Source organism: Lithobates pipiens, unplaced genomic scaffold (genome assembly GCF_037356315.1).
Source record: "Lithobates pipiens isolate NorthernLeopardFrog02 unplaced genomic scaffold, aLitPip1_a1.2 Scaffold_1, whole genome shotgun sequence".
Lineage (NCBI taxonomy): Eukaryota > Metazoa > Chordata > Amphibia > Anura > Ranidae > Lithobates > Lithobates pipiens.
Window position 1 is genome coordinate 230087783 of NW_027507685.1, and position 26741 is coordinate 230114523.

General features: G+C 46.1%; 1 protein-coding gene across 1 annotated transcript in view; it reads left to right on the plus strand.

Moving 5' to 3' along the window:
• Positions 1-2790: 2790 nt before the first annotated feature.
• LOC143984125 (class I histocompatibility antigen, F10 alpha chain-like) overlaps positions 2791-26741 on the plus strand; it is a 53271-nt gene continuing 29320 nt past the window's right edge. The window contains exons 1-2 of the mRNA XM_077484438.1: positions 2791-2982; positions 7877-8137. Of these exons, the coding sequence (XP_077340564.1) occupies positions 2934-2982; positions 7877-8137 (310 nt within the window). The 5' untranslated portion in view covers positions 2791-2933. The remainder of the gene's footprint in view (positions 2983-7876; positions 8138-26741) is intronic.

A 26741-nucleotide genomic window follows, 5' to 3' on the forward strand; every position in this document is an offset into this window, starting at 1 on the left:
GTCGTCAGGCTGCAAGGCCGGGACATCAGGCTGGAAGTCGTCAGGCTGCAAGGCCGGGACATCAGGCTGGAAGTCGTCAGGCTGCAAGGCCGGGACATCAGGCTGGAAGTCGTCAGGCTGCAAGGCCGGGACATCAGGCTGGAAGTCGTCAGGCTGCAAGGCCGGGACATCAGGCTGGAAGTCGTCAGGCTGCAAGGCCGGGACATCAGGCTGGAAGGCGTCAGGCTGCAAGGCCGGGACATCAGGCTGGAAGGCGTCAGGCTGCAAGGCCGGGACATCAGGCTGGAAGGCGTCAGGCTGCAAGGCGTCAGGCTGCAAGGCATCAGGCTGCAAGGCCGGGACATCAGGCTGCAAGGCGTCAGGCTGCAAGGCGTCAGGCTGGAAGGCCGGGACATCAGGCTGCAAGGCGTCAGGCTGGAAGGCCGGGACATCAGGCTGCAAGGCGTCAGGCTGGAAGGCCGGGACATCAGGCTGCAAGGCCGGGACATCAGGCTGCAAGGCGTCAGGCTGGAAGGCCGGGACATCAGGCTGCAAGGCGTCAGGCTGGAAGGCCGGGACATCAGGCTGCAAGGCGTCAGGCTGGAAGGCCGGGACATCAGGCTGCAAGGCGTCAGGCTGGATAGCAGGCAGATGATTGGCAGAATCAGGTGGGTGATCAGGTTCAGCTGGCATGCAGGCAAACTGGAGCAGGTTGGTTGGTGTGGAGGCAGGTTGCGTTACTGGCAGGATCAAATGGGTAGGAAAGAACTTCCGTCTCTTTTTAGATTTAGCTACTGAAGGCCTGTAGGTAGCTGCAGATCTATAGGTAGGGGATGAAGCAGACTGGAGAGAAGGGTTGGAATATGGCAGGGAAGAGGTAACAGTGGCTGGGGGAAGTTCTTGAGGGATAGTGGGCCACAGTAAAGAGGCTGTTGGATTAAAGGCAGGATATGTGCAGCAGGAAGAAACAGGGTATTGATATTTGGTGGGGGGTAGAGTATATTGGGCTGAAACTGAGGTTGCCATAGGTGATGGAGGAAGAGACTCTTGGGCAGGCAGGTGTTTGGTAGCAGAGAGGATTAGTTGTGGGCTGGCTGTGGCTGATTGCAAAATACCAGACCATGCTAAAAGTAGTGGTTGTACAGACTGCGGGTTACAGACTGCCTGTCTAACAAGGGTTTGTACGGAATCAACACATTCTATTATCATCTGTTGGGAACAGGCTGTGTAATGCTCAAAAAAGTAAGGGGAATCATCTTCCAGAAGCCATACCAGTGATGTGACTTGATTAATACTGAAAGGGGGAGAAAAATCATCCTGGCCTTCTGGGATGCAGGGCAGGGCCAGCTCTGTGCAGATTTTAATTAACGGCTGAACATCCCCAAACAACATACAGCCCTGATCAACCCAGGAGTGAGCTAAACGAATGGTTTCCAACAGCTGATCACTGGTCCAATCTTTCAGTGTCTGGCGGAGATAGTCACCACTCTCAGACGCCAACAAAGCATAATAACGGATTACCTCTAAATTCATTTCAGTAAGCAACCTGAACCAAGATGGTTCCTCTGTGTAGCCACTTCTGGTCAGGGATGGCCTCGGTATTCTGTCACGTATCAGATAAGACCAGAACTGTGTGGACTGCAACAGAGGAAACCCAAACGTGTATAAGTGAAATATGATTTATTAAAGAAAGTGAATAATATAAATACAACCACACAGTGCAATAAACCAACCAACAAAGACCCCCAAACAACAACAGACAGATATGTACAATAAATGGGAAATGCAAGTACTGTAAACGATAGGCAGGCCAGGGTCATACACAGAGGATCAGCAAATAAACAAGGGCAGTCCAGAATCAGAGTCACAAGCCAGGCCAAGGTCATACACGGGGAGATCAGCAAATGGGGTAAGGAACACAGGACAGGGAGAGGAAGGATGGATCAGACTTCAGGACAGGAATAATGGTAACAGGTGGGACAGGGTTGGGACCAGGACAGGGAAACAGGATCAGAACCACGGGTCACAGGTTCAGGGTACAGAAACAGGAACAGGAACAGGATCAGGATCAGGATCAGGATCAGGATCAGGATCAGGATCAGGATCAGGATCAGGATCAGGATCAGGATCGCAAGCAGCAGGTCAGGGCGCAAGGAACAATACCGAGGCAAACATATGACTGCTTGCCAGCTATTTATAGGCCTGTGATTGGCCTCAAGTGACACCTGATTGCAGGAGGTGCTGCCTGCTCCATACTGCCAGGATCCATCCGCTGGTGGACGCCAGTACTGCGGCCCAAAGATGATTTAGCATCAGCAGGGAAAAGCTCTCCTGACAGCTCAAAACTGACAGGAGACACCTGCTGGTGGACCTCAGTACTGCACGCCAAAAGACAGATATTATCAGCGGATGGAACATTTCCTGACAAGTTCCGAGCGTGCATCCTCTTGGTGGGTCTCCGTGGGTCGTGCTGCAATTCGCATATCACCGCGATCTGCGGCTTACCCAGTGCGCCTGCACGCCGCTGTCTATGGCGCATGCGTCATAGACAGCGGTGGCTGTCTTCAGGTAAATATCTCCTAAACCGTATAGGTTTAGGAGATATTTCTTGGACCTACAGGTAAGCCTTAATCTAGGCTTACCTGTAGGTCAAAGTGGTTTGTAAGGGTTTACAACCACTTTAATACAATAGTAACATTCTAGATCTAGTCTTCTTTTACCAGTCATTTTCAACAAATGTTTTCTCATTTCCATATAATCTGTAATTGTTGATACATTCACCCTCTCTGTATTTTACTTTCACTTTTACTTTTTTGACCCACATGTTTTCTGCTCAACAACTTCTTGTCAACACATTCAGATTCTCCGTCCTGATCTCCGAGTTGCTGACTCTGTAACTGTGTCACTCTGCAGAAGTCTGATCCCCCCAACATATCACAAACAGGAGGGTGAAGATGATGCCCCTCATGCTGCTCATTGTGGGTTTGTCACAAGTGCACGGTGGTAAGTATGAGGATTGGTAAGTTATATTTAATGCCAGGGTAGTTGAAGGTGTGGTACTAAAGTGCAAAGTACAGATCTGCTGTGTATATATGTGTCTGTAGACGTGCCTTATCCTCCTGCAATAGATTGCTGATCCAGAAAGAAGGTGATCACAGAGTCAGGGAACCCACAGACTTAAGAACACTTACTTACAATCAATTTAAATGTATAAAAATGATCTTATATAACTATAAAGAAATAAATTGCGCTGTATGAAAAACTACCCAATCTATGCAGTCAATCTGCATATATTCAGGCATGTAGGAGATGGTATAGTATGATTAAAATGTGTGTGTGTTTTTTTGACCTGTGGTCTCAATATATTTTTTACCTCCAAGTCATATAAAACAAGCTACGCACACAACACAGGGTCACTGTCTTGGTGCATTCAGAGACAATAAAGTATTAGATATCTGAGATTCTGGGAACTCGAAGGACTTAAAGTATAACTAAAAGCAAACAATTTTTTTTTTCGTTTTATATAGAGTGGGAGGGATTATAACAGTTGTCAGTTTTTATTGTGGTCTGTGCCCCTCATTAGGAAAATTCACCCTCTCTATTTTTCCTGATTATCAATATCACTGAGGGTGAAGTGAACGAGAATCCCAAATTTTGGGTTGTCACCAGAGCAGAAATAGAGGAGAAATCTTTTAACAGAGACACTAGTTTTGGTGACAACCAGGAAATTCCTAACATTGGTGGGGTTTCCTCTAACTTATTGTTTGTCTATGGGACAGGAATTGAAGGGAAATCAACTCTATGGGACAAACACAAAAAAAAAAAAAACGGACACATGAAAACCACTCTGTCCAAATGTGAATGCAGCCTAAAGCTGCGATGTTTAGAAACATTTAGGGGGAGATTTACTGGTTAGCTCAGTGGTGACTGGTGCGCCAAATTTTTGGGAGGGCTCAAACAAATTGAAAAGTATGCAAAAACAAAACAAAAAGAAATGCAGTCACTTGTCCCCATCAATTGTAGCCACTTGTGCCCATGAAAAGCAGCCACTTGTACCCATCATGAGCAGCCACTTGTGCCCATCATGTGCAGCCACTTGTGCCATGATATGCAGCCATGTGTGCCCATCAAATGCAGCCACTTATGCCATCATATGCAGCCATGTGTGCCCATCATATGCAGCCACTTGTGTCCATCAAATTCAGTCACTTGTGCCCATCAACTGCCCGCCACTTGTGCCCATAAAATGCAGCCACTTGTGCCCATCATATGCAGCCACATGTGTCCATCAAATTCAGCCATTTGTGCCCATCAACTGCCCACCACTTGTGCCCATAAAATGCAGCCACTTTTGCCCATTATATGCAGCCAATTGTGCCCATCAAATGCAGCCGATTGTGCCATCATATGCAGCCACTCATGCCCATCAAATGGCGCTACATTGCAGGCAAACTAAGGGGACCCCAGGCACGGTATTTAAAGGAATATTTCATTTTTATTGTTTCACTTTAAGAATTATTAAAATCACTGTTCCTGAAAAAAAACAGTCATTTTTAAAACTTTTTATTGCACTGATACATGTCCCCTGGGGCAGTACCCGGGTCTTCATACACTTTTTGTGGTAATAACTTGCATATAAGCCTTTAAAATTAACACTTTTTTCATGTTCATATCCCATGGACTTTAACGGTGTTTGCATGTTTGCACAAATTTTTTGTCTGTTCCCATGTTCGCAAACCGAACCGAGGGGGGGGGTGTTCGGCTCCTCCCTAATAGGGTGTAACATGGTGCAAATGGAACCCCTGTAAGCCCAAACTACCCTCTACTGTGACAGCATGCAGGGCTCTGCCCACACAGTTGTGTTGTTCATTCTCAGAGATCTGTAAATTAATAAATTACAAGTCCCATCTGCCACCATGACAGACAGGACTTGTAGTTCTCTATGGAACACAAACATGGTGATCACCACACTCTTATGCCACGTACACACGCAGGGCCGTCTTTAATTTTGATTGGGCCCTGGACAAACATTTTCTTGGGGCCCCCCCTCTATTCTGAGACATACAAAAAATAGCAGGTAGACTCAAAATCAGTTTACTGCAGAAGATCACGCAGTGATTGCAATTGTTTGCCAGAGGTTACAGCCTATCCTTACTGCTCACTGGCTGGTTGCTAGAGGTTACAACACATAATTTCTGCTTGCCGATTGGTTGCTACAGGCTAGTACACATCATTACCTCTCACTGAGCAGTGGAGCAATCCTAAACAACTGAGCAAGTAAAGGGGCACATTAATACACATACTACAGGAGAGTGTCAGAGAGTGCAAACATACTACAGGAGAGGTTCAGAGACTGCAGACATACTACAGGAGACAATCAGAGACTGCGGACATACTGCAGGAGACAATCAGAGACTGCGGGCATACTGTAGGAGACAATCGGAGACTGCGGACATACTACAGGAGACAATCGGAGACTGCGGACATACGGCAGGAGACAATCAGAGACTTTGGACATACTACAGGAGACAATCAGAGACTGCGGACATACTGCAGGAGACAATCAGAGACTGCGGACATACTGCAGGAGACAATCAGAGACTGCGGACATACTGCAGGAGACAATCAGAGACTGCGGACATACTGCAGGAGACAATCAGAGACTGCAGACCTACTGCAGGAGACAATCAGAGACTGCAGACATACTGCAGGAGACAATCAGAGACTGCGGACATACTGCAGGAGACAATCAGAGACTGCGGACATACTGCAGGAGACAATCAGAGACTGCAGACATACTGCAGGAGACAATCAGAGACTGCGGACATACTGCAGGAGACAATCCGAGACTGCGGACATACTGCAGGAGACAATAAGAGACTGCGGACATACTACAGGAGACAATCAAAGACTGCGGACATACTGCAGGAGACAATCAGAGACTGCAGACATACTGCAGGAGACAATAAGAGACTGCGGACATACTGCAGGAGACAATCAGAGACTACGGACATGCTACAGGAGACGGTCAGAGAACTTTCAGCAACGCACAGCTTGACAGTTGAATAACACAGCTCAAGGTTTAAGCAGTCAGGCATTTTATGGGTGCAAGGACATACCTGAGCAGCCAAACACACTACATACATTTAGAGGTATGTGGGCGGGAGTTCCATTCTCTGATCTCACTACAACAGCCGGGAGCTCCACTGATGCTTTGTAGGGGGGCCCCGTTATCCGTGAATTGGGGCCCCAATGAAGATTTTGCAGAGTGCGCAGAGGACACGGGAGGCTGTATTCCCACGCTAGCCAGCTGAGAGGGGGCGGGGCCGGGAGCTCCACTGACGCACTCAGCCTGTATGCTGGGAACAGAGCGGCTGTAGTGAGAGCAGTGATCGGAGTGGGAGCGTCAGTGGAGCTCCCGGCCCCGCCCCCTCTATACTGGCTGGGGAATACAGAGGTCTGGGGGCGGGGTCGGGAGCTCCACTGACGCTCCCACTCTGATCACTGCTCTCACTACAGCCGCTCTGTTCTGAGCATACAGGCTGCACGGGGGTGGGGTCAGAGCATCAGTGGAGCTGCCCGGGCCGCCCCCTCTCAGCTGGCTAGCACGGGAATACAGCCTCCCGTCCCGTGTCCTCTGCGCACTCTGCAAAACTTTCATTGGGGCCACAATTCGCAGATAGCAGTGCGGGCCCCCCTACAAACATTGGGCCCAGGGCAGGTGCCCCATTTGCCCTGTGCTAAAGACGGCCCTGTACACACGACTGTACTTTTCCGGCAGACTAGGTCCAACGGGATCAGTCCGTTGGACAATCCAATCGTATGTGGGCTAGTCCGATCATTTTTAGGAAAAAAATATCAGATTGTCCTAGAAATTGAACATGTTTCAAATCTATCCAACTGACTCAATTCCGACGGACTAAAAATTGGGAAAACCGTTCGTCTGTGTGCTGGTCCGACGGACCAAATACGACACAAGGGCAGCTATTGGCCACTGGGTATTGAACTACCTTGTTTAGTCACGTTTGAATTATCACGTTCAAAACAAACAGACTTTCGAACAGACTTAGTCTGTTCGTGTGTGGCCAAGTCCGTTCGTTCAGAAAGTCCATCGGGAAGACCGCCAGACCTAGTCTGCCGGAAAGACTGGTCGTGTGTACACAGCATTAGCCTATTCACATGTCCTCCAACTTTTTAACTGAAATCCCATATCTCAATACAGACCAAGAACTGGAAGAACAGTCTGCAGGAGCCTGAGATTGCATCCAACATCCACTGGCCGCAATGCTCTACAGGCGGATTTGAAAAAGAAAATTATAAATTAAATTTTTTTTCCTGGAAATACACATGCATTTATTATTTCTTGTAAAAAGTGGACTTAACCACTTATCTACCAGGGCAATTTTTTTTACTTTTTGCACCCATATTAAAATCTGTTTTTTTTACTGGAAATTACTTCACAATTTATGTTTACATATACATACGCACCTTATGCTAAATTTGGGGGTGTGTATGGGGGGGGTTAATTATTTTTATTTATTGTTATATAATTATTTTTTTTACACTTTTAAAAATGTTTTCTTTATTTAAACTTTATTTCTGGGTGGGGAAGGGCACACCTTCAGAGACCCATAAAAGTGATCGGGTGGCTCTAGAAAAGACTCTGAAAGTCCTTTTTTGGCTGTAAAAAGGTGCAACTGTAGCGACAATTGGGAGCTTAATTTAACCCCTAGTATACTGCACTGTTTATATCTATAGGTTGGTAGACAACCTGCCCTCAAACATAAAGAAATATTGAATCTTATTAATCAGATGTTCCTCATACAGTTCTTGTTACCAGAAGCAGCCAGTCTCACTGTGCCTTGATAACCCTGAAATACTTTGTATTTCTTTTCAGATGGCCACATTCTGCGGTATTATTATTCAGGGTTCTCAGAAACAGGTTCAGGTCTGCCGGAATTTTCCGTTGTTGCAATTATGGATGATAAGCAGATACACTGGTACAACAGTGAGACTGGACAGTTCCATTCTGTGCCTCCTTGGATGAAAAAAGTGGAAACAGTGTATTGGGACAGACAGCTACGTAAAGCAAAATACTATCAGCCTGAATTCAGGAACAATGTGAGGGTGGGAATGAGACGCTTCAATCAGACTGAAGGTGAGAGTCTCTCTATGCACATCCACATGTCTATAAAAAAAAGTCTTTCCTTTATTTCAAATCAGCACAGAATACATGATAAATATCTGCTGTGCTTCTCACTGTACTCTGTTTTTTTTATCAGAGAGCTCTTGCTTTAGACTTGTTTGGTGTGAGGAAGGCGCGTAGATAAGGGGGGTATTGGGGTCCAAACCTCTCCCCAGAGCATCCTGTCTGGCAGCTGTTTTAAGGCACTGGAGTTGCACTGCCAGGCCTTGTGTTCCTCAGTCACCGACAGGACTTTGCCGTAGAGAAAGGAGAGATGAACTTTGATTTGCTGCCAGCTTTGACTCCACCCACCAGCGAATTACATTTAGCTCTTGTACACACGGTCGGACATTCCAATGGACAATGTTCGATAGGACCGTGTTGTCGGATAATCCGTCAGTGTGTGGGCTCCATCGGACTGTTTCCGTCGGACCAAGTTTTCCAGCTGGGCTATAAAATTTTCCGACAACATGATCCGATCGGATGTGTAGAGAATTCAGATCAGACAAAGTGCCATGCATGCTCAGATCAAATTCCTAGACCAAAGCTATCAGCTACTAGCCTGAACGTAGTCTCGTCCTAACGAAATAACGTCATCACGTAAAGTACGATCTGATTTTCTGACAACTTTGTCCGACCGTGTGTATGCAACAGTTTCGGACAAAATCTGACGGATTTGGTTGTCAGAATGTCCGACCGTGTGTACAAGGGCTTAGAGGACAGTGTGGGATCTGGCAGATGATCAGTGGAACTTACAGCAGGCAGAAAGAGCTGTGGAGGCCACGAGGAAAGAAATAACAGTCCACATGGATGAATTATGCAGAAGGTGGTAAGCCACGTTCTCCTGAGACTCTTTGTTGGTTTAGTGCCACTGTTGCTGACTCATGTTTTTACTGATCATTATGGACTTTTGCATTATTTGGCCTCATGGACATAGACATATGAAATAGGGGTTACACTGTGCTTAAGGCTGGGTTCACACTTGTGCGATGCAGGAACACGCATTGCACGGCAGTTCACACTGCCATATGCGAACTGCTGGGGGGTGTCAATACATTGTTAATGACGCTCCCATTTCAACTCGCATATTGCACTGCAAACTGTCAGTTCGGACATGAATCGGATCGCATAGGTGTGAACACCCATGTGATCCAACTCTAGTGAGGACAAAAAAAAGGGTCCTGTGCAAGTTTAGTCCGAATGTGATGTGATTTCAGAAATACTATCTGTATGGCTGAAATCGCATTGCTTGGACATCGCATGTGATTTGATTTGCACTGCAGTGGTGTTAATCACATGCGATATCGCACAATGCACTAGTGTGAACCGGCCCTAAAGTAGAGATTTTTAGATGCCTAAAACACTAGCTGCTGGACATATGAGCCATGTATGATGTATTTATGGCCAATGCCCATGAAGCCCAGGTGCGGTACTTTAGTCCTGCTTAGCTTCTTTATATAAAATCTCCAATTGTATTAAGCCTCATTCATTGATGTACCAAATTACCACTACTGTTAGGAATTCAAGAGATATTTTGTGCCATGCATACCAGAAACAGACTTGCGACTTACTCATTACTTCAGATATGTATATACAGTGTATACCATACACTGTTACTTAAAATGGGTTTAAAGCACACCTGCTGTTTTTAAGTGGTTAAAAGAGAACTGCTCTTGACATCCACCCAAAAAACATTAAGCAACTGTCAGGAAATTGCATCATTGCTTTATTTTCTAAGACATTATACCTTCAATTTTATTAGAAGAGGGAAGTCTGGACAGCCCCACTCCAATAAAAATGCCTTTATTGCGCAAAATAACAAACGTACAAACCACAGCAGGGTACAGGATAAAAAGGCGGACACATTTCACACTCTGAATAGTGCTTAGTCGTAGCTATGCAACCACAACACTTTGCTACAAATATATAATAGTGCATATTAAACATGTGATCAATTGTGTAATTAATTAAAAAACAATCAATTATTTAACCACGTGCAGACCGCCCCATGTACATTTATGTCAGCAGAATGGCATGGCTGGGCAAATGGGCATACAGGTACATCCCTGCCACGAGCTCCATGAGTAGGATCACGGGTCCAGCGGACTCGATATCTGCAGGGATACCCGTGATTGTCTCACGGAGAGGAAGAATGGGGAGATGCTGATGTAAACAAGCATCGCCCCGTTCTGCCTAGTGACACTGGCACTGATCATAGCTCCCTGTAATTGGAAGCTATGATTAGTGATGTGTCACATGTAGCCACGGCCCCTAATAGTTAGAATCACTCCCTAGGACACACTTAACCCCTTCCTAGCCAGCTAGTGGTTAACCCCTTAACTGCCAGTGTCATTTTTAAAGCAATCAGTGCAATTTTATAGCACTGATCGCTGTAAAGATGACAATGGTCCCAAAAATGTGTCAAAACTGTCCTATGTGCCCGTCATAGTGTCGCAGTCATGATAAAAATCACAGATCGCCGCCACTACTAGTAAAAGCCATAAAACGAACCCCTATTTTGTAGATGTTATAACTTTTGCGCAAACTAATCAATTGCCTATTCCGATTTTTTTCCCCAAAAATATGTAAAATATGTATCGGCCTAAACTGAGGAAAAAAATAGTTTTTTTTAAATCTTTTTGGGGAATATTTATTATAGCAAAAAGTTAAAAAAAAAGGTGTTTTTTTTTTTTCCAAAAGTGTCGCTCTATTTTTGCTTATAGCGCAAAAAATGAAAACCGCAGAGGTGATCAAATACCACCAAAAGAAAGCTCTATTTGTGGAAAAAAAAAGGACGTCAATTTTATTTGGGAGCCACATCGTATGACCGCACAATTGTCAGTCAAACCCATGCAGTGCTGAATCTCAAAATGTGCTCTGGTCTGTGGCCAGCCAAATGGCCCGGGGCTTAAGTGGTTAAAGCGGTTCTCCACCCTAAAGTAGAAGTTCCGCTCATCTCATCCCTCCCCCATCTGGTGCCACAATCGGCACCTTTTAGGGGGGAGGGGGGTGCAGTTACCTGGATAATCCAGGTATCTGCACCCACTTCCGGGACAGATCACCGCAGATGCCCCCCCCCCCGTTGTGTTCTGGGAAACACACAGTTCCCAGGACACAGCGGGGACCAGCAGAGATGCGCAGCGCGACTCGCGCATTCGCGCAGTAGGGAACCGGGCAGTGAAGCCGCAACGCTTCACTTCCCGATTCCCTGACAGAGGATGGCGGCAGGGGCAGCACAGAGATGAGCGATCACTCGTGATCTGCCGCCGACATCGCTGGACCCTGGGACAGGTAAGTGTCCATTTATTAAAAGTCAGCAGCTGCAATATTTGTAGCTGCTGGCTTTTAATATTTTTTTTTAAGGTGTAGAACCGCTTTAAATGAAATTTGGTTAATAGAAAACATGTGTGGTTGAGTGTAGGGCCACATATGTGTATCCAGGTGATTTAATTTAAAGTGAACCTGAAAAATTTAATAATTCATTTTATATAACTAAAGTGCTGGATGAATGTGCATGTATAGTGCTATCAAAAAAATTTGATTATTATGGTATAGTGTTACTTATTCATATACATTCAATAAGTACATCATAAAAGATATATAAAGTGCATTTGTGTATAAAGGAAAATATGTGTCTGTATCTATATAATAAGTGTACAATGAGACACTAAATACTTAGAATGCTACCTATATGTCTATAGGTATAAATATGAGAAATAAAAATTATTTGTATATGCATATGAAAAAATAAATAATACATATGTGATATAAAAACATAAATTAAAATGTACTGTACATATCAAATACAGTAAAATCTTGGATTGCGAGCATAATTTGTTCCAGAATCATGCTTGTAATCCAAAGCACTTGTATATCAAAGAAAATTTCCCCACAAGAAATAATGGAAAATCAAATGATTTGTTCCACAACCATTTATTCATAGGTTCTTCAGTTTATAGTCCATATAAAAAGATTATAGCAATGTGAAAGGTTGTGTAACCATAAAATATCCATCCACAAATGGAAGTCTCCACAAGGGGATTAGAAGCAAAATCCAGCAGGAGCTCCAGAGTATAAAAGAGAAGAGAGGCGCCTCTAAGTGTTGCAATATGTTGCTAAAAGTTGTACCTTCATTAAATGTAACTACATTTAGAGGCTCTTCTCTTTCCTTTTATACTCAGTTGTGACATGACGCTACTTGTATATCAAGACATCGCTATGAAAGAAATTCAATGGTTTCAATATTTTGATATGTGTAGGGTTTAGGGTGTACGTGGAATAAAGGACTCAGACAGAGGCACCATCCCTAATAGATAGGCAAGTACAGTTAGGGCCATAAATATTTGGACAGTGACACAAGTTTTGTTATTTTAGCTGTTTACAAAAACATGTTCAGAAATACAATTATATATATAATATGGGCTGAAAGTGCACACTCCCAGCTGCAATATGAGAGTTTCCACATCCAAATCGGAGAAAGGGTTTAGGAATCATAGCTCTGTAATGCATAGCCTCCTCTTTTTCAAGGGACCAAAAGTAATTGGACAATGGACTCTAAGGGCTGCAATTAACTCTGAAGGCGTCTCCCTCGTTAACCTGTAATCAATGAAGTAGTTAAAAGGTCTGGGGTTGATTCCAGGTGTGTGGTTTTGCATTTGGAAGCTGTTGCTGTGACCAGACAACATGCGGTCAAAGGAACTCTCAATTGAGGTGAAGCAGAACATCCTGAGGCTGAAAAAAAGAAAAAATCCATCAGAGAGATAGCAGACATGCTTGGAGTAGCAAAATCAACAGTCGGGTACATTCTGAGAAAAAAGGAATTGACTGGTGAGCTTGGGAACTCAAAAAGGGCTGGGCGTCCACGGAAGACAACAGTGGTGGATGATCGCCGCATACTTTCTTTGCTGAAGAAGAACCCGTTCACAACATCAACTGAAGTCCAGAACACTCTCAGGGAAGTAGGTGTATCTGTCTCTAAGTCAACAGTAAAGAGAAGACTCCATGAAAGTAAATACAAAGGGTTCACATGTAGATGCAAACCATTCATCAATTCCAAAAATAGACAGGCCAGAGTTAAATTTGCCCAAAAACACCTCAAGAAGCCAGCTCAGTTCTGGAAAAGTATTCTATGGACAGATGAGACAAAGATCAACCTGTACCAGAATGATGGGAAGAAAAAAGTTTGGAGAAGAAAGGGAACGGCACATGATCCAAGGCACACCACATCCTCTGTAAAACATGGTGGAGGCAACGTGATGGCATGGGCATGCATGGCTTTCAATGGCACTGGGTCACTTGTGTTTATTGATGACATAACAGCAGACAAGAGTAGCCGGATGAATTCTGAAGTGTACCGGGATATACTTTCAGCCCAGATTCAGCCAAATGGTGCAAAGTTGATCGGACGGCGCTTCATAGTACAGATGGACAATGACCCCAAGCATACAGCCAAAGCTACCCAGGAGTTCATGAGTGCAAAAAAGTGGAACATTCTGCAATGGCCAAGTCAATCACCAGATCTTAACCCAATTGAGCATGCATTTCACTTGCTCAAATCCAGACTTAAGACGGAAAGACCCACAAACAAGCAAGACCTGAAGGCTGCGGCTGGAAAGGCCTGGCAAAGCATTAAGAAGGAGGAAACCCAGCGTTTGGTGATGTCCATGGGTTCCAGACTTAAGGCAGTGATTGCCTCCAAAGGATTTGCAACAAAATATTGAATAAATAAATATTTTGTTTGGGTTATGTTTATTTGTCCAATTACTTTTGAGCTCCTAAAATGTGGAGTGTTTGTAAAGAAATGTGTACAATTCCTACATTTTCTATCAGGTATTTTTGTTCAACCCTTCAAATTAAACGTTACAATCTGCACTTGAATTCTGTTGTAGAGGTTTCATTTCAAATCCAATGCGGTGGCATGCAGAGCCCAACTTGCGAAAATTGTGTCACTGTCCAAATATTTATGGCCCTAACTGTATGTTTCAAAAAACATAGAAAAGGGTGGGACTTTAATTGTGTCTCTGTAGAGTATGAGCAAAATAAATACAAATAAATACAATACTGTAATTATAAACAAAATAGAAAAGTTTTATTTGCCTACCATAGGCAGTACCACCTTAAAATTCATATAAATTAAAGACAGGATACAGTTTACTATTTCTTAAATTCAGGGTGTGCAGATCCTGAAGGTATCAATAGGTATGGCCTACGCGTTTCAAGGGCCATCCCGCTTCGTCAGGGCCTTAAAGAGATGGCACAGAGGAATATCATATAATAACATATACATAGTATGAAAAACAGTAACACATGAGCTTTGAGGTACTTTACATGATTGCAAAGAAAGGAAAAGCAACCGCAATGATAAAAAGTCTAAACATACCAATAACTTTGTTCATGCATATTTACTTCAAAATCATGATGTTTCAAATAGATATAATTAAATTTAAAACATAACACTATAAACCACTTGAAAAAGGCAGTTTAGTTACATATATATTTTTCTGCATGCGTAGCGGTGTTCCACACATGAGTGTAAGGTGGGAGGGAGGATAGAGAACAAACAGATAAGTAGCATATGGGCCTCACACGGTATCTGAATTTTGCAATCTATTTATTTATTGTGTATGCATTGCAATGTTATAGAATTGGCTTACCTGTAAATTGTATTGATAGAGCAATGGTCCAAAGGGGACATTGAGCCTGGGGAGCCCGTGGGAATGCTCCACCCAAACACTCCCCTCTGTAGAAAATCAAGGTGGCCCCTGTGTATGCATGGTCAGTTTGTAAGTATAGACAAAAGTGAAATGAAAGAGAGAAAGGTAGAGTAGGAGGGGCTAAAATGGGGTATGTTCATACCTGCTTACCAGATAAATATGCTAGTAATTATGTATGCTTCATTGAGAAGCGGGTGAGCATAGGGCACCAAAAGATAAATGGAAATTTTCTTTAACTCTGGCAAGGCTGTCCACAAGGTTTAGACATGTGTCTATGGGAATGTTTGACCATTCTTTCTGAAGCATTTTTTGTGAGGTTAGGCACTGATGTTGGATGAGAAGGCCCAGTTCGCTGTCTCCACTCTAATTCATCCCAAAGGTGTTCTGTCAGGTTGAGGTCAGGACTCTGTGCAGGCCAGTCAAGTTTCTCCACCCCAAACTCGCTCATGATGCTTTGATCTACATCCTCACACAAGAAAAAGGAAATTAACACATACAGAGCCAAGCAAACACTAGAGGGAGCCAACCCAACATTAACAACACAGAAAATGTTTCTAAATTATAAGCATAATAGCCGACCCTGGCTACATTCTCCCCCCACTTGAACTCTTTGGTCCCCAAAGACATGGAGAATCCATTCTAATAATTGCTGAGAAGAAATGGTTACTAACAAATTTATAATAACATCAACCATAGTCTAAATTCAACTGGATTTTGCTGCAACCATTCATATACACTCTCAGATAATTCAAACTCAGTGGTAGTGGTATCAGAGGTCAGAGCAGAGTTGCACCTACCCAATTAACAGTAGGGGGTTTAGGCATGGGAGCTTGCCTGCGAATAATATGAATCAGTTCATCAGAGTTCTCTCCTAGAGTATCGTAATTGAGTCTCTTGGGAGGATGTACACCTTGCCTCAGCTGAACTGGGGAATACTTCTCAGTAGGTTCAACAGGATTCTCGGTTGATCCCCTGGTATGATCAGGACTGCAAGGCTCTAAAGGAAGATCCATAACTGCATATTCAGAACTTGGTAGTGGACAGGAAATATCAATCTCCTCAAAGAGAGCAGAAAGAGGTATCTGACATTCTCCATTCTACACACTCATACAAGCATCTCGAACCTCAGTCGACACTATAGTTGGCATTTTTCCTCCCTTCTCATTCATAGTCCCGCTATCAGGTTCGATTTTCTGCAGGCCACAGCCAAAAGAGCACAATCACTACAACTTCTTCCTCTTCTTCATCATCTCTCCTTTTTCCTGATGAGACAGCAGGGCTAGGAACTGCGGTGGTCAATAATCTTCCTCATATTCATCCTCTTCTGACAAAACAGAAGGAATAGAAATGTGTTTCTGTGAATGAGTCCTAGATGAAATTGGCTTTGGAGGAGATGAAAAAGGTACTTGAGGCACTCTAACCACATCAGACAATGGAAGCAGATGGTTTCGATGCCACATCTTCAGAGGCCTATTTTCTCCTTCAGGTCTGATTCGGTAGACTGGTACTCCAGGAAGCTGTTTACAAATAATATAAGGTTGCGGTCGCCATCGATCAGCCAGCTTATGTTTCCCTGGTACCCCCAAGATCTTCAACACACGATCTCTGGGTTGCAAATTGTGTACAACTTTTAAGTCAAAGTTCCGTTTGTTTCTTGATTCCCTAGCTGTGGTCAGCTTTCAGAACCACCGGCTGCATTCTCAGGTTCGCGGTTGGGACAGGAGAGCCAGAGAAAACCATGGAATACAGTGGGGGAGGAGGGAACGTTCCCTCCCACTGCTTGTAAAAGAACTCTAGAGGCTAATTTATATGATAGCTGACCGCTGGTGGCAAAGAATGATATCAAGATGATACCTAAACCCGCTGGCATAATTCGAGTATAATCACTCCAAAGTCCAGCAACATACCAGTACGTTGCTGGTCCTTGTTGGGCATATATTGTAATCTTTTTTTTCATGCAGCCTGTGGGCTGTACGAAAAAAAGATTGATCGGTGGGTATGCCCACCATTAGAATACCGCCCTTCATTCACCTACTTCTAATTATGGGCATACATGCACCATTTTGTTTTTAACTGTGGTGGTGAAATCACCTCCTACAGTGCTGGAGTCACTGATTTACGTATCATGGGAGCAAACGCTGTTGCTGTCAAGATAAATAAATCCGTGCAGTAGCTGAATGGCGTACCCGCTAAGCAAATGATGGTTAACAATAAAACAAGGTAAAATTACAGTATAAAACAGAAAGACATACCATACCTGCAAAGCAAATACAAAAAAAATGTGAAAAATAAAACATTTTTTTAACGCAAAAATGCTTATGTGGAGCAGGGGCAGTCAGTTTAATCACTAGCTATTACTATTAGGTCCACAAAGGTCCTTTTAAGGACTGGTATAGGTGTACAGTATATAGGGTTGTACACGTATAATATACTTTCTTTCAAATATAGAAAGCCTATTATACTTGACTGCTGAGCTGAGTGCTGACCGATACTGCAGCTGTCTTTTATCAGTGTAGGGACAGTCTGCAAATCACTAGCTACTAGGTCCACAAAGGTCCTTTTAAGGACTGGTATAGGTGTACTATTTGGTGTACAGTATATAGGGGTGTAATACACGTATAAAATACTTGCACATATAGAAGGAATAGTATAGTGCATTTCCACTTTGCAGCATTGTGACTGCTGAGCGGTTCTGCAGCGATACTACAAAAAGAGTGACAAACACAATTTAAAAAAAAGTATTATAACTGGTGTGATAGACCAGTGGCCCCCACAAATGACAGATTGATTGTTATATACCTTCTTCCACATACATACTGCACTTCTCTAGAGACTTTTGTCACAGGGTCATTTAAAAAATGACAGGCAGGGGAAGAGGCAGGCCCTTCCGCAGGAGTGGTAGGGGTAGGGCAGGAGCAACAGACTTGAGCCAAAGTGGCAAATTGCAGAATATGTGTGCAATTACGTCAAAGGACACACCAGACTTGGTTGAGTGGCTCATTCAGCCTTACTCTTCTGCACCCTCATCCTCTCGATCTGCACCCTCTTCACTCTCTGCTGTGTGCACCCCCAAAGACACTACCACCAACACAACCATATACCTTCCGCTTGGGTCACAGGAATTATTTTCCAATCCATCACAAGACGTTTCCAATGCGCAGCCATTCTTGGCATTGGATCAGGAAGAGGAGGTAGCAACAACCGCCACTCAGCAGTCTGACAACAGTACCCAGATCAGCCCAAGGAGGTTGGTCCCCGCTGTTGTTGCCTTCTCCAAGATCTAATTATAGTGGTGGGGAAGGTGACATCAATTATTACGTGTCTAGTGATGTCACGTGGGTGCCCACAAGAGAGGAAGAGGAGGGGAGTTCAGAGGAAGATATGGACCAGCAGATAGGGAGGAGAAGCAGGCGGAACTTAGATTGCACAGGAGGAACAAAGCAGACTGCTAATGTATCAGGAGCAAGGCATCAACCATGTACGGTCACATCTGGCGCTCCCAGGACGCCGGAACATGGCTCCGCGGTGTGGGCTTTTTTTAACACATCCGCTGCTGACAATAGTGTTGCTATCTGCAATCTTTGCAGTCAACGCATAAGTTGCGGTAAGCCCAACACTAACCTAGGGACGACCTCCTTAAGAAGGCACAGGAGCTGCCATCACCGAGCCTAGTGGGAGCAACGGAACCCACAAAGCCACACTCCAGGCTCTCACCATCCAGCCTTGTCTTCTACTTCTCCTTCTACTCACAATTGTCCTCCACTCCACCTTCCATCATGACGTCCTTGCGTTTTTCTGCAAAAAGGCAGGCTTCCGTGGGCCAAATGTTTGAGCGTAAAAAAAAAATGATGACGCGGATAACCCTCTTGCCCAACGGTTGACGGCTGGCTTGTCAGAACTGATAGCATGCCAACTACTGCCATATAAACTGGTGGACTTGGAGGCCTTTCAAAAATTTGTGGTCATTGGAACACCACAATGGAAGGTCCCAGCAAGGAAGTATTTCTCACAGAAGGGCATCCCAGAGCTATATGGCCATGTTCAGCGGTAAGTGAATGTATCTCTGGCACACAGTGTTGGTGCCAAGATACATCTGACCACAAACACGTGGTCTAGCAAACACGGGCAGGGAAGGTATATAACTTTTACTGCCCACTGGGTGAACCTTCTGATGGCCGTCAAGCATGTAACCCGTGGCACCCGTGTAGATTTGGTTTTACCGCCACGGATTTCATGCAGGCCTGGCTCTTCTTCTCCTCCTCCTACTCCATCCTCCTCCCTCTCCTCCTCGGCTGACTCCTCCTTTTCCGCTGCTAGCGTCTCTTCTGCTGCGCGGCCCAAGATCCCCAGAACCTATTCGACATGCCAGGTGAGACGTTGCCATGCTGTGCTGCGTCTGTTGTGCTTGGAAGCCAAGAGCCACAATGGCCCTGCACTCCTTTCAGCTTTGCATTCACAGGCAGATCAGTGGCTAACACCGCTCAATTTGACAGTTGGTAAAGTGGTGTGCGACAACGGTGGCAATCTGTTTAGCGCATTGAAACAGGGCAAGATTACACACATGCCATGCATGGCACACGTCTTAAACTTGGTCGTGCAGCGATTCGTTGTCCAATACCCTGGGGTCCAGGACATCTTGCGGCAGGCAAGGAAAATCTCGGCCCATTTCAGAAGATCTTACACGGCCATGGCTCGCCTTGCTGACATTCAGTGGTGACACAATCTGACGCTTATCAGACATCTTATTTGCGATTGCTCGGCATGATGGAACTCAACCGTCTATATGCTTGATAGGCTGCTCCAGCAGAATCGTGCAGTTAACGACTACCTGTATGAACTCTGCAGCAGAACAGGTTCTGGGAACTTGATTTTTTTCACCACGCCAGTGGCTGCTCATGCGCGACACATTCAGACTTCTGCGGCCATTTGATGAGATCACCAAACTGGTCAGTCACAGCCATGGCGCCATCAGTGACATGGTACCTTATGCCTTCTTTATGGAGCGTCCATTGATCAAGTCGTGGAGGAGCAGGAGCGGGAAGATGAGGAAGTCGCAATGCTGGATGAATTCCCAGGGGGGGCTACTCTATCTGAGACAAGTCAACAACAGGAGTCTGAAGAGGAGTCAGAGGAGGATGGTGCAGGGCGGATGAGGAGGAGCAAGAAGAGCATGCTTTAAATCTTTATGGAATCCCTGTTCTGCGTGGATGGGGAGAGGAGAATGAGGAGGATAACATTATCCTGCATGATGAGCAGGAGCCAGGCCACCACACCGCTTCCAGTTTAGTGCAAATGGGGGCCTTCATGCTCCAGTGTTTTAGCAGGGACCCCCGTATAAAAAGCATAAAGGTCAAGGACCAGTACTGGGTGGCAACGTACTTAGACCCCCGGTACAAACACAAAATGGCAGAAATGTTACCGCCGTCACAGAGGGGTGTCAGAATGGAGCACTTCCAGGCCTTGCTTCGAGAAATGCTGCATTCTGCTTTTGCGTGCGCTGGCAGAGATGAAATTCCCACTCCCAGAGAAAGAGTTGTGGGTACCAATTCAATAGCACCTGCAAGAAGAGGGCGGTTTGAAGATATGTTGGTGACTTCTGATATGAGGTCAATCTTTCAGCCGACCCATCGACAGGTCTCATCCGGATCCAGCATCAGGGAATGCCTTGACCGTCAGGTGTCCGTCTACATCGAGATAATGGCCAATGTGGACGCTCTGAGGAGTGATGAACCCCTGGACTACTGGGTGGGCAGGCTTGACCTCTGGCCAGAGCTTGCCCAATTTGCAATGGAACTGTTGGCTTGCCCCTCGTCCAGTGTCCTGTCCGAAAGGACATTCAGCGCAGCAGGGGGGATCGTGACCGATAAGCGCACTCACCTAGCTCACGACAGTGTTGACTACCTCACATTTATAAAAATGAATGTGGCATGGATCTCGGAGGAATTCAACACATGTGGCCAGTAGACCATGTATATGCATTACTCTATAAACGATTTATTCAATCGAGCACATGGACCATTTTTCTACCTTTGGCTCACTTCCTTGTACAAAAAAAAACACACTATATGCCCGTACCCTCCTGTTTGAAGAGGTTTCAGCGGTGTCATATTTTTGGGTCCCACAGTGAGTTGCTGGTATCAGTGCTGCTGTCAGTGCTCTCTCTCTATCTCGGTGCTGGTGTGGTGTCAGTGCTCTCTATCTCGGTTCTGGTGTGGTCTCAGTGCTCTCTATCTCGGTGCTGGTGTGGTCTCAGTGCTCTCTCTCTATCTCGGTGCTGGTGTCAGTGCTCTCTCTCTATCTCGATGCTGGTGTCAGTGCTCTCTCTCTATCTCGATGCTGGTGTCAGTGCTCTCTCTCTATCTCGGTGCTGGAGTCAGTGCTCTCTCTCTATCTCAGTGCTGGTGTCAGTGCTCTCTATCTCAGTGCTGGTGTCAGTGCTCTCTATCACGGTGCTGGTGTCAGTGCTCTCTATCACGGTGCTGGTGTCAGTGCTCTCTCTCTATCTCGATGCTGGTGTCAGTGCTCTCTCTCTATCTCGATGCTGGTGTCAGTGCTCTCTATCTCAGTGCTGGTGTCAGTGCTCTCTATCACGGTGCTGGTGTCAGTGCTCTCTATCTCGGTGCTGGTGTCAGTGCTCTCTATCTCGGTGCTGGTGTCAGTGCTCTCTATCTCGGTGCTGGTGTCAGTGCTCTCTATCTGGGTGCTGGTGTCAGTGCTCTCTATTTCGGTGCTGGTATCAGTGCTCTCTATCTCGGTGCTGGTGTCAGTGCTCAGTCTCTTTCGAAGGTGCTGGTTTCAGACAGTGAGGGAGATAGCAGCGGAGAAGCCAATCAGCAGACAGTGCCAGCACCATGGCTGAGGATCAGCACTGGACTGGCACCACCGGACCACTGCAGTGGAGCCCTGCATAGGTGGGGTAAGGGCCGGGCAGAGGGAGGGGCTCAAGCACAGGTTGGCACACTGGGACACTGGCACAGGACTGTGCTGCCCTGACTGTGGCACTGATCATCTCCTGCATCCCCTTCATAGCCTGGCCAGACCTTGCCTCCTCCATGGCCTTCATGCGCTCCTGAATTGTCAAAATTTCACGGATAAAAAAAGAATGCTTGTCGTTGTCCATCCCAGATTCACTTAATACTTTTGTTATGTCAGTGTCCATGTTGTGGGACTATGTATGCACAGCTAGTAAGTATTTTGTGGCTGAAAATATGACCTGTAGGTTTTTAAGGTTCGCCTGCCATTAAAGTCAATGGGGTCCGCCACAAACTTTGCAGTTAAAAAACTTTTGGCCGCGTTCGCGATTTGCATTCACGAAACGTCCCGTCGGAAGTTCGTCCATCACTACTCACACAGTATTAAGGAAAAAGTTAAAATGTGTTTACTGTATTATCAAAACACAAGACACATATACATATATCAACTTTGTCAGTAATGAAAACACTCCAAAATACACCGCCCTTTATCTCAAACGTATCAAACACAATATATTGGTGTAAAGTCCCTTAAGCTGTGGATGAACACAAATATTAACTCAATCAAAGAAACCTATATGAACAGGTTAACGGGAGAGTAGACACATGGCATTATATCTTATGTGTCAGATCTCTCCCTTCTGCCTCCTCAACTCACAGACCAGAAAAACCGTCACAATGTGGAGAAGCAGTATAAACAATCTTATATTCAATGAGATGGCTCCCTTTAGCAGTTCAATGCAATTAGAATCGATGAGGAGTGAAGATAACAAAAAGGTGAAAAAGGGTATTCTTTGAAATCCAGATATCTTCAGGTAGCCTCTTTATGTTGTAGATAAAGTAATCCAAAATGGCAAAGTGTAGCAAAGTTAGAAAAGCTGTGACTTATCCTTGTATAACTTCCTTCTTTTATGATCCTGATGTCATCTGATGTAGCTACTGAAATCCATAATGTGTATTGAGCACAGGCATCTACTTGCTGTGTCCATTATAGAATAGGATTTAACTTCTGTGGGACTACAAGTACCAAAAGCTAAACTGTATGGGTGATGTTTAACAGCAGTGTCCTTAACTATAACATGGGCTGTGCCCGCTCACCACTCTGGAACTCAGATGTATTAGATAACGGTGCAGATGATGAGAAGACTCCAGCCGGAACTCTCTCTGTATCTTGACCCTGGATAATGGCATCCGCCGTGCCATGCTGCAGCACACTGGAATCTGAATTGCAGGCGCCTCTGGATGACCTGGAACAACCGGTCTACTGCACTGAAGAAGCGATGCTGACCGCAGATATTCCTCTAGATATAGCTGTCCGGCTCCCCTGCTGTGTAGGCCATGAATCATCAGCAAACTCCCTGTCACACCGACATCCTGCTGGCAGAGTCAAAACGGTGTTCAGAGAGGCTGATCTAGGCCACGCCAGCCCCTTTTATATCCTCTCCCAGCAGTCTGTTCTATTCACTCAGCATTCTGTTCCTTGTAGTTCAGATCAGTCCTCCTGGCTAGTGATGGACGAACTTCCGACGGGATGTTTCGCGAACGCGGACCGCGAACACGGCCGATAGTTCGCGAACCGTAACGTTCCCGGCGGGCCCCATTGACTTCAATGGGAGGCGAACTTTGCAAACCTACAGGTCAAATTTGCAGCCACAAAATAATTAATAGCTGTGCAAACATAGTCCCACCACATGGCCAATGACATAACACATGTATGAGGTGAATCTGGGATCGACAACTACAAGCATTCTTTTTTTATATGGGAAATTGTTGTGACAATTCAGGACTGTGGAGCACATGAAGGCAATAGAGGAGAGGGAAGGTCAGGGTAGGCAAAGAAGAGGGTGCAGGAGATGATCACCAGCAGCGTGACATACAGCAATGACACATGCACCGTGATAGAGTCATCTGACACCAGCACCGTGATAGAGAGCACTGACATCAGCAGCGTGACATAAAGCACTAACACCAGCACCGTGATATACAGCACTGACAGCAGCACCGTGATAGAGAGCACTGACATCAGCAGCGTGACATACAGCAATGACACCTGCACCGTGATAGAGTCATCTGACAACAGCACCGTGATAGAGAGCACTGACATCAACAGCGTGACATAAAGCACTAACACCAGCACTGTGATATACAGCACTGACAGCAGCACCGTGATAGAGAGTACTGACATCAGCACCGTGATATACAGCACTGACACCTGCACCGTGATAGAGAGTACTGACATCAGCACCGTGATATGCAGCACTGACACCTGCACCGTAAGCAGCCCCAGGAGGAAGTCAGCATAGCACAGGGATGGTGGGAGCCCCTCATAATGAGCATAGCACAGGGATGGTGGGAGCCCCTCATAATAAGCAGCCCCAGGAGGATGTCAGCATAGCACAGGGATGGTGGGAGCCCCTCATAATAAGCAGCCCCAGGAGGAAGTCAGCACAGCACAGGGATGGTGGGAGCCCCTCATAATAAGCATAGCACAGGGATGGTGGGAGCCCCTCATAATATGCACAGCAGAGGTACAGCCCCAGGAAGAAGTCAGCACAGCACAGGGATGGTGGGAGCCCCTCATAATAAGCAGGCCCAGGAGGAAGTCAGCACAGCACAGGGATGTTGGGAGCCCCTCATAATATGCACAGCAGAGGTACAGCACCAGGAGGATGTCAGCACAACACAGGGATGGTGGGAGCCCCTCATAATAAGCAGCCCCAGTAGAAATATGACACCGCTCAACCTCTTCAAAGAGGAGGGTACGGGCATATAGTACGGTGTGCTTTTTTTGGACAAGGAAGTGAGCCAAATGAAGAAAGAAGGTCTCTGTGCTCGATTAAAAAAATTGTTTATAGACATATAAATGGTCTACTGGTCACATGTGTTGAATTCTCATCCGAGATCCATGCCTCATTCATTTTTAGAAATGTGAGGTAGTTAACACTGTCGTGAGCTAGGCGAGTACGCTTATCGGTCACGATCCCCCCTGTTGCGCTGAACGTCCTTTCGGACAGGACACTGGATGAGGGGCAAGCCAACAGTTCGATTGCAAATTGGGCAAGCTCTGGCCAGAGGTCAAGCCTGCCCACCCAGTAGTCCAGGGGTTCATCACTCCTCAGAGCATCCACATCGGCCGTTAACCCGATGTAGTCGGACACCTGACGGTCTAGGCATTCCCTGATGCTGGATCCGGATGACACCTGTCGATGGGTCGGCTGAAAGAATGACCTCATGTCCGAAGTCACCAACACATCTTCAAATCGGCCTCTTCTTGCAGGCGCTGTTGGATTGGTACCCGCAACTCCTTCTCTGGGAGTGGGAATTGCTCCTCTGCCAGCGCACGCAAAGGCAGAATGCAGCATTTCTTGAAGCAAGGCCTGGAAGTGCTCCATTCTGCCAGCCCTCTGTGACGGCAGTAACATTTCCGCCATTTTGTGTTTGTGCCGGGGTCTAAGTACGTTGCCACCCAGTACGGGTCCATGACCCTTATGCTTTTTATACGGGGGTCCCTATTAAAACACTGGAGCATGAAGGCCCCCATTTGCACTAAACTGGAAGCGGTGTGGTGGCCTGGCTCCTGCTCATCATCCAGGATAATGTCGTCCTCTTCATTCTCCTCTCCCCATCCACGCACAACAGGGATCCCAGAAAGGTTTAAAGCATGCTCTTCTTGCTCCTTCTCATCTGCCCCGGCACCATCCTCCTCTGACTCCTCTTCAGACTCCTGTTGTTGACTTGTCTCAGATAGAGTAGCCCCCCCTGGGAATTCATCCAGCATTGCGACTTCCTCATCTTCCCGCTCCTGCTCCTCCACAGCTTGATCAATGACACAACCCAATGCACGCTCCATAAAGAAGGCATAACGTACCATGTCACTGATGGTGCCATGGCTGCGACTGACCAGTTTGGTGATCTCCTCAAATGGCCGCAGAAGTCTGCATGCGTCGCACATGAGCAGCCACTGGCGCAGTGAAAAAAACCCCAGCTCCCCAGAACCTGTTCTGCCACAGAGTTCATACAGGTAGACATTAACTGCTCGTTTCTGCTGGAGCAGCCTATCAAGCATATAGAAGGTTGAGTTCCATCGCGCCGGGCAATCGCAAATAAGACGTCTGACCGGCAGATTGTGTCAGCAAGGCGAGCCATGGCCGTGTAAGATCTTCTGAAATGGGCCGAGATTTTCCTTGCCTGCCGCAAGATGTCCTGGACCCCAGGGTATTTGACAACGAATCGCTGCACGACCAAGTTTAAGACGTGTGCCATGCATGGCACGTGCGTAATTTTGCCCTGTTTCAATGCGCTAAGCAGATTGGCACTGTTGTCACACACCACTTTACCAACTGTCAAATTGAGCGGTGTTAGCCACTGATCTGCCTGTGAACGCAAAGCTGAAAGGAGTGCCGGGCCAGTGTGGCTCTTGGCTTCCAGGCACAACAGACGCAGAACGGCATGGCAACGTCACACCTGGCATGTCGAATAGGTTCTGGGGAGCTTGGGCGGCGCAGCGGAAGAGACGCTAGCAGCGGAAAAGGAGGAGTCAGCCGAGGAGGAGAGGGAGGAGGATGGAGTAGGAGGAGGAGGAGAAGAAGAGTCAGGCCTGCATGCAATCCGTGGCAGTAAAACCAAATCTACACGGGTGCCACGGGTTACATGCTTGACGGCCGTCAGAAGGTTCAGCCAGTGGGCAGTAAAAGTGATATACCTTCCCTGCCCGTGTTTGCTAGACCACGTGTCTGTGGTCAGATGTATCTTGTCACCGACACTGTGTGCCAGAGATACATTCACTTGCCGCTGAACATGGCCATATAGCTCTGGGATGCCCTTCTGTGAGAAATACTTCCTTCCTGGGACCTTCCATTGTAGTGTTCCAATGGCCACAAATTTGCGAAAGGC